At 34.5% G+C, this 9,246-nt stretch overlaps 1 protein-coding gene and 1 pseudogene across 1 annotated transcript; one reads left to right on the top strand and one right to left on the bottom strand.

The window, feature by feature from the left end:
• On the bottom strand, positions 5,596-6,622 carry LOC104728700 (annotated as a pseudogene).
• LOC109127510 lies at positions 7,410-9,218 on the top strand. The gene is made up of 2 exons (XM_019232416.1): positions 7,410-7,435; positions 8,009-9,218. Exon 2 carries the CDS (start codon positions 8,277-8,279, stop codon positions 8,844-8,846), a length of 570 nt encoding a protein of 189 aa, XP_019087961.1. The 5' UTR covers positions 7,410-7,435; positions 8,009-8,276; the 3' UTR covers positions 8,847-9,218.

A 9,246-nucleotide genomic window follows, 5' to 3' on the forward strand; every position in this document is an offset into this window, starting at 1 on the left:
GAAATGTTATCGAACTGAGTTTTCATATCCTGCTTCATGGTCCTTAGAAGATCCACCAACTCAATAGTATCTTCTCTCGGTTGTTCATTGGCGTCTATTTCCTCATTCGCATCATTTTGTCCTGAACGAGTAGCCACATCGGCTGTGTACATCTCCTCCAAAAGTACAGGTAGTCCTCTACGAAGGCGCCACATCCAACTGGCAACTACGACATCATGGGTATCGTCTTCCTCAGCTTCTTCCATGATTAAATCGAGAAGAGGAATTTCTTCATCAATATGAGGGATCACACTAGCAATTGCCTGTGTAAACGACCTACTTTAGATACATTACAAACCAATTTATTCAAATGATTAATAATTTCAATGGTTAGGATGACTAACCTTTGTTGTACCAAGTGTATCACCTATATTCTTTAGAGGAAAACCTTTCTGACCGGTACTCTTAAATTTCTTTCTGCACATCCTAGGACAACTTGCATCCGCCTCAGAAATTTGGTCAATGTAAGTGTTTGCAAAAATTGGAACTGCCTCAAATAGTAAAAACTACACAACACAACACAAAAAAAAAAAATCAGCTTCACTTATAAGAAATATCAACAATGAGAAAAATTCAAATTTTAAACTAACTAACCTCCAATGGAATACAGAAACCTGGAACAGGCCATATCACATTCTCTTTATGCACGACCCCATCAAAATACCTCATTGTATGGGAAATCTCTTCTAGCATTTTCTCGAATGATAATCTCCCCCACGGAAAAGACACACAAAAACCTAGATCATTCACTGCTCTTACAACAAAATCATCGATACCCGCAGCATCTTTCCCCGAGTCTTTTGTATGGCCTACAATGATGCTTCCTAAAAAGTAGAGAACCGCCATCTTCAACCTATCACGAGTACGATCTGGTTGCATTACCATTAGCTTTCCCCTCACATCTTGAAGTGTAATCTTTTTTTTTCGTAAAAAATACTTCCTTCGAAACTCGATACCGCCGGCTTCCTTGTAATCAAGTGGATAGCACCGACAATCTAATCCAGACATCAACGCATGTTCTCTCAGACCATACCGGATTGGAACACCATTCACAACAAACCATGCTTCCTTCTTTTTTTCGATTTTAGCCGTTCGAAGTAAGAGCAACCACATTCCCATAAGCTTGTGGTTTGGTTCCCTTGGCATGTGGAAAATGTGCTTGAATTGTGGATGTTTCTCAAACCAATCCCTCTCAGAACTAGTCAATGGATGCTCTAATTTATCCAGCGTTTCCACAGTTTCAAAAATATGACACCTTGTCGATAGCTTGATTTTCTTGTTGTACTGACTAGGCTCAAAGTGCATACCTAAAGGTTGCATCGCTTCTATTTCCTCCTCTGATTCCTGCAACAATATCAGTTTTACATGAGTTATACCAGTTATACAACAACTAGTTGTACCAGTTCTACTAGTTCTACACCACCTAGTTGTACCAGTTCTACTAGTTCTACACCCATTAGTTGCACCAGTTCTACCAGTTCTACTATATCGATTTCAAATTCCAATTCAATTCTGAAAGAATGAAACAGACTTGTTGTACTTACACTTGCATCGTTGTGCTCCTCGTGCTCCCTCTCACTTTCGCTTGTACTCCTTCTCGAGTTACCTGCCGAGTTCGAACTTCCCTCCTTATCTTCTTCTTCTTCTTCTTCATCGTCTTTTTCTTCTGATTTTTCTCCTTCATCATTTTCATCTTCCCCTTCATCGTCTTTTTCTTCCCCATCTTTACCTTCTTCTCCTTCATCGTTTTCTTCTTCCACTTCATCGTTTTCTTCTTCCCCTTCATCGTTTCCTTCTTCTCCTTCATCGTCTTTTTCTTCCGATTCTTCTCCTTCATCGTTTTCTTCTTCCCCTTCATCGTCTTTTTCTTCCCCTTCTTCACCTTCTTCTCCTTCATCGTTTTCTTCTTCCACTTCATCGTTTTCTTCTTCTTCTCCATCTCTTGATTCCACAGAAGTAGATCTCTCGTTATCTCCTCCTTCTTCATCATCTTCTTCTTGATTACTTGATTCCGGAGTACCGGATTTTGCTTTCTCTCCTTCGTTCGCATTTTCTCTTTCGACCACCGGATTGGGTTCCTCCGAAACTCGACTTTCACTTTCTTCTGCCACCGTACTCAAAGCTCTCTCTCCTCCTACTGTCGCCGGACTCAAACCCGACACACCTACTTCCGGCGAATCGAATTTTGCTTTCGAACCACCATCTCCTTGTGAGATCTTCTTCTCTTTCAAACGCTCACTCCTCCTCACACGACCCCCCCTTGTTTTCACCATCTTCTTACTCGATTTTTGGTTGATTGAAAGAAAAAGAGAAAACCCTAGTTCTACAGTTTCACCCAAATCGATTCGAGTTTCCCGAAGAAAGACGAGAGAGAGCGGTTTTAAACATAAATTTTACAGTTTTTTTTTAAAAGATACCGATTCAGTTTCTCGGGTATTAGATCCGATCCGATTTCTTTTGGTTAGACCCAGGTATTCTTTGTAATTATCTTAGTTTTCTTTGGACACTAAAGTAAAACACTGATTTCTTGATTTTAAAAAAAAATCAAAAATAGAAAAAAAAGAGAGGGATTTTTGAGATTGTCAGAAATGTTTTAGGGAGTTCTGAGACGAAAACTCTTGCAAAAAATCGTATATTTTCAAATTTAACTATCCTTGGTACGGGTTGCGATATTCACATATACACCAAAATATTGACAAAACACTCAAATGAATGACCAACTAATTTTAATAGAAAAATACTAACAATATATAATTAGTTTCTTTATATTTTAAACTATTTTTATATGAAAAAATATCACAACGTGTTGTCTACCGAGATAGTACTTTGAAGACATTAATAGTTTCAATGGTTAATGAGTCGTTGTGTATTGTGTTGCCTATACACACACACATATATATATATATATATATATATATATATCTCCTATTAATCGAAAACACAAATATAAAACAAACATTACTTTTTGTAAGTATTAACAAGGGTATGTCATTGGAGGTAAGACAAATTAATTCATCTGCGCGAAGGGTAAAAATGTAATCACTGAAATCGGATAAACAAGCAAGTCATTTAACCCAGTAATTTGACCCAATTACATGTTTTAACTTATAATCCCAGCCATTCCTTTTTATTTTGAGCAAAACATCTCAGCCGTTGATTTTCTAAGTTTATGTAAAGAGACATCCAACCTAATAATTTTTTTTTCCGCCTCTGTTCTAAAGATTAAAACTGAAAGGCTGATTCAAGAATTCCATAGAACTCAAGGATGTTTTTTATGGTGCGAAGCAGTTGTAAAATGGGTTAACTATGTGACATGTAAGAACTATTTGGGACGGGTATTTTGATAATTTTGGGTATTTTTGAAAATATTTTGAGAGCTTTTGAAAATTATAATTTCTACTAACTATAGAAATTAAACATTCAAATGGAGAATGCATGTATTTTGTCTAAATTTCTTAGCCAAAATTTATTAATAACATTATTTTATGGGTAATTGTTTAAAAGAGAACGGTTATGGGACATAAAATTTCTAAGGAGATGGTTCCGGACATGATGGAATGGGATGGGACCGGACGAGATTTAACACCCTGTAACAAAATTACTTTACCATTTTCAACAAACACGGGCTATGCTTGATTACTATGGATGAATTGCAAAAAATTGTATATTTTACAGCTGACGAAGATGATGATCATGTTTATTTCCGGTACGGGTTGTAGTAGTAAACATATACTCCCAAATATTGACAACACCGTAAAAGAGTGGCTAACTAACATTTATGGAAAATACTAATATTATACAATTAAAGTTTTACTATCTAAAAGGGTTTATTATTTGACTGAATATATATTTTACCAGTGTTTTTGAAGTAATTTAATTTACTACTTAAGTACATATACTTAAGGAGATAATAATTGAATTTTGAAAACAATTTAGTCTATTTATGGTATTAAGACAAGAAATAGTTTATGTAAACTAAACCAGGTAATTCAAATAGTGAAAATCAATATATTGAACAATTTTTTTAGAAAAAGAGACATAGATTTTAGATAAAAGTACAAAATCAAAAAATATTGGTAGAAAAATTCAAGTGTCAAGCTTTCACTAATTTGGATAAGGATTTATTATGCGACAGGTAATTAACCACTTTGGAACGGGCACTTTAAAATTTTGGTATTTTTGAATACAGTTATATACTTTTTTAAATTATAATTTTTTTGGATAATTTCAACTAACTAACAAAAAAATATTCAACCAGAACTTTGGTATCCCATCTAAATTTCTTATCCAATCTCTTTTAATAAACATTATCTAACGAGTAATTATTTAAAAGAGAACGAACATATAAGACAAAAAATTATGATTGATACAGGATGAGATGAGACGAGACGAGATGAGACGGGATGGGTTGGAACGTGACGGGATGAGAGAGGACGAGATGTGTTTCTCATTCTAAATTGAACACGACTAGGTTTATTTTTCTAATTTACATGAAAAATAACGCACATATGTTGTAGCACCCAGATTAATATATTTCTTAATCAATTTACGAATTTATCCCGTGCTATGGCACGGGTTACTACCTAGTTCTTTGATATAGACGGAGTAAAATGTACATAATTCTTGGAATTACTCAAATTTCAACTAAATATATATAAATTTTGGAGTAAATAAACAAAATAAAACTCCTCAATTATCTAGAAATTTAATTGTTTCTAATCATAAAAGTCTGACTAGTTAAGTATTTTAAAAATGCGAATAAATAACAAGAATGATATTTTCTAAGGAAATTTCAAAAATATCATTTTTCCAAAACCACTTTAATACCCACTTTCTAAAACTTTGTTAAAAATACCAGTAAAAATATAATTTCTGTCTAAATATGTTTGAAACTATAAAAGTATACACAAGCTACTTTTATATGTCTGTAAAATTTTATATACTTATATTTTATTAAAATACCATACAAATACTTTTTAAGAACCTTTTAGAAATCTTTTAAAACCCTTTTTAAACCTTATAAATATTTGGATCGAGTCTCCAAATATGAATTACTATACTGAAGTACCTTAGAAACCTTATAAGATTTTATAAATTTTCAGATTTAATAGGTAATATTTTAAAAAATGGATAGATGAAACAAATACCTTTGAAAATGAGTACTTCAAAAACAGTTTTTCCTCAAAGATCCTCTATTTTGTGTGTGTGTGTGTGTAATATATCATGTAATCCCCATCTACCCTAGTAGACTCTAAATTTAATATGTTAGGTAAATGTGAATTACCATTTTTCTATTTGGATTATAAATTTATAATATGATATTATCTAATACTTATATTCAGTAAACCTAAAAGTTGTTTTTCTTCTAAATGTAATCTGAAATATGTGTCAAAACTAAACATTAAAATTTAATAGAAACCTTAATTTTAATAAACACCAAAAATTTACTAGACAATTTATATAAAAACACACATATCAAACAAAGAAATGACACAATAAAATAAGAATATCAAAATTCTTTAACATTGAAAGACTTAACATATCATTGTGAAAAGAAAAAAAAGATCATATATTGTAGTGCAATTTATAACAATAAGAAAAGAAAAAACTAGTTATAGTTTTGCTTATAAAAAATTTAAACTGCTTATTCTTGAAATTATCTTAGTACCAAATTCAACAAAATCCTAATGTGACCATAGATTATTGGTATTATTTGGATAAGTAACAAGGATTGCTTGAGTTGGCGGCATCGAGAGCGGTGGACAACTCGCCATCGATTTGATGTTGGTTATCTTCTTGATGGTGTTGGATGTGGTTGTGGTTATGGTGGTTGTCATCCATAAATGGAAACTTCATGGGTTCTGATGGATACCTCATTTGCTCATGATTCATCATTTCCATAAACCATTGTTGTTGGTTTTGATTGTTATTATGATTCAGATTTAAATTCAGATTTTTAAGGGGCTGATAAACTCCAATTTGTGGAGCTGTTGGACGAAAAAATTGTTGCTGCTGAGTAGGATTTAACAAAGTCGCGACTGCCGCAGATGAGGAAGAAGAACCCACCTCATAAGTTGTAGCAGTTGGAGTGGTTGTAGCCAACAAATCCACCATCGGTCTACTCTCTTCAGAAGTAACCGCCACAGTAGAAGAAGATTCGCCAATTTTCATACCCGAATTTTGCAAAATCTCGACCCTGCGATTAACATCTTTAAGATATTGCTCAATTAAATAACCCAAATCATTAAGATCCAGAATATTTAGATGAAACAGTCCCATGTTTCCAATCAAACATTAGAACATAACTTCAGTCATCTCGAGCTCCCTATTGTCTTTTCGTTGTCTCCTTAAATCCTCGATCGCTTTTGCTATCCTTTGTTTGAGAAAAGCCTCTTGATCTACCATCTTCTTCTGCTGGTCCATCTCTGGGAGTGTCCTAAATTCGGAAATTATCCTTTGCACACCAGAATTTGATGGCCACACTTCAGGACTGGTGTCATATGGACTGAAGAGGATCGCACATGGAGTGATACCACAAAGAGTGGAGAGTTCGTTTACTTTCTTCATCAAACCCTTCTTTCTTTTTTTAAAAATTGCTTTTCTCGAAGAATCATTCGAAATATAAGCAAGTTTCACTTTTTTCTCATCATTATAGAGTATTTTTTTCTTTCTTTATTTTTCTTTTCTTTCTTGTTTGTGTGCTTGTTTTGAAGTTGTAAATGTATAGTATTATATAGTAATGAAGAGGTATAAAATTTTTCTTTTAATAAAAAACAATTAATTTTAGTTTATGGGTAGACAAAAAAAAATCTTTCTTTGATTAGAAAAAAATTTGAACGTCCAAATCATCCTTAATGCATGAACATTATCAAAAAAAAAACATTAATGTATTCAAGATACATGTGAAAATTGTTTTCCATTTATACGTGAACTACCACCTAATGGTTTGACAGGTGAAAAAGTATAGTCCAAAAACTGTTAGAAGATGACTATTATATTAAACATAGAGAAATTTACTCAAACAACACTTGTGACCAAACTTTTACTCAAACAACACATATAAATTTGAAAAAAACTTTAAAGCATTAGGTAAAACTATTATTTACAAGAGAGCCACTATTATTTGCTAAACCCGATTAAAAATATAGTTTTGACCTAAAACTTTTAGAGAGGATAAATCTTTCTTAAGAGGCTGCGGAAAAAAAATCTTAAAGTAAGGGCGAATCGTTGATTCCCAATACAAATTGTACGGGGTATTGGAGATGTGGTGAGTTAGAGTGGGGATAAATGTTATTTATCTGGTGAGAGTGTTTGATTTAGAGGAAGAGAAGCAAATTGTGAAGGTTCGCGGAAGAACGAAATTTTGGGGGGGGGGGTTTGCGAAAATCCGTTAAAGGTAAGTTATGAGTGAAAGTTTTAGTTGTATATACTTAATTATTTCGGATGTGTTGTGTAAGTACAGTTGAATATGATTAATTTTCGATTGTTGAAGGTGGGTTGGGTAGATGATAATAAAAGCGGAGATAGGTTTGTCAAGAGAGACGGCGGCGAATTAGTAGAAAGACTGGGTAAAGGGTTGTAGTTTAATTTCGAGTGGCCCAGAAAAGTAAGTTAGTAACACATTGAAACCATAACTGGAATTTTGATATTATGAGTTGATTGATAGTAATTTGTGGCGGTTTGAGGTAGGATGAAGATAGATGTGGGTTGTCAGCAATTTGTGTGTAGAGAAATAAGTAAAAGGTAACTAGATTTGAATTTGGCGGGGATTGGTTGTGAAGATATAGGTATATTGGTAGAGTTAAAGAGCCTATTATGTAGTAGTGGTAGAGATGGTATAGGAAGAGATCATTTGTGATGTGGTAGAGTTAGGTTTGGAGAGAAAATATTGTATTGTTAAAGTATAATATTTTTCAAGTGATATGTTTGTCGCATAGATTCTGATAGGTTTTATAAATGTCGTTTGCAGGACATGGCATCTAGTAGTAGTGAAAAGAAGTTAAGGTATCCTTCGAGGCTATATCCGCCGGGGAAATCTCCTATACAGAAGAGGAGCCTGCACATTAAACAGTTTTGGGCTGTTGAGAGATTGCATTGGGGATGATGTCTACAATGACATCTGTGACAAATCGCAAGTGGGAGTGATCTTGAAGCTCTCTGATAGTCGTTATGTATGGGGTTCAAAGATTGTGCATCATTTCTTAACTCAGCAATTGACAATACAAAGGAGATATGAGATGTGGTCGCTAATAGAAGGTAATCCAATAAGGTTCTCGTTACATGAGTTTAGTGATATCACCGGCCTGAACTGTGAGAAAATTGATGAGGAAGACAGAGTGGATGTTGATCACAAAGAGTTGTGGGTCCAGATGAAGGTAGATTCAAGGGTGGGACCAAATTGGAAAGAGTTGACTGACGTATTGAGGGAATGTAGGACATGGGGTGAGCCGATTAGGAAAATGATTGGGCTATTGTTTGTGTTGCATGTCGGAATTTTAGGGATTTCGCGGACTAGTAGGATCCCTTTGGATTATGCGAAACGTGTACTCAATACGGATGCGTTTGCGAGGTTTCCATGGGGTCGAGTAAGTTTCAAGCGATTAATAGACTCCATAAAAGTCGTGTCTTATGAGAACACCTCATATGTGGTTCATGGATGTGCCCATGTTCTTCTGATATGGGCTTTTGAGAGTGTGAGAGAATTAGGCAAAGACTTTGGGAGTAAAAATGGAGGTGATGATGTCCCCCTGCTTAGGTGGGATGCAGGCCGTACCAAAGGAAATATCGGGGACTTTTTATTCTCATAGGGGAAACAGAAGAAGGTTTGTGAAATGGATATGTATGTTTAGTATACGTGCAGTGAGATGCAAGATGTTGCTATTTTTACTGACTTGATTATAATTTCTTCTGTTTTGTAGCTCCAAATTCATCATTTAGGTATTAAACCACAAGCATAACTCTTTCCATATTGGCCTGATGAGACCAAAGGTTATGGTGAAGCGGACGGTGGTTTTAAATTGTTGGATAATTTGTTGGATGATATAATGAACGGGTGTGTTGATGTGCGATCATGGGATGATTCTGTTGTTGAGAAGAAGGCAGGTAAGAGGAAAGCCGTGGAGTTGGATCTGGACGTTGAGAGTAAAGATCAAATAGGAGACCCGGTAATTGTTAACAAGGCGAAGAAGAAGTCAGTGGGGGGGGGGG

The sequence above is a fragment of the Camelina sativa genome, chromosome 11 (genome assembly GCF_000633955.1).
Source record: "Camelina sativa cultivar DH55 chromosome 11, Cs, whole genome shotgun sequence".
Taxonomy (NCBI): domain Eukaryota; kingdom Viridiplantae; phylum Streptophyta; class Magnoliopsida; order Brassicales; family Brassicaceae; genus Camelina; species Camelina sativa.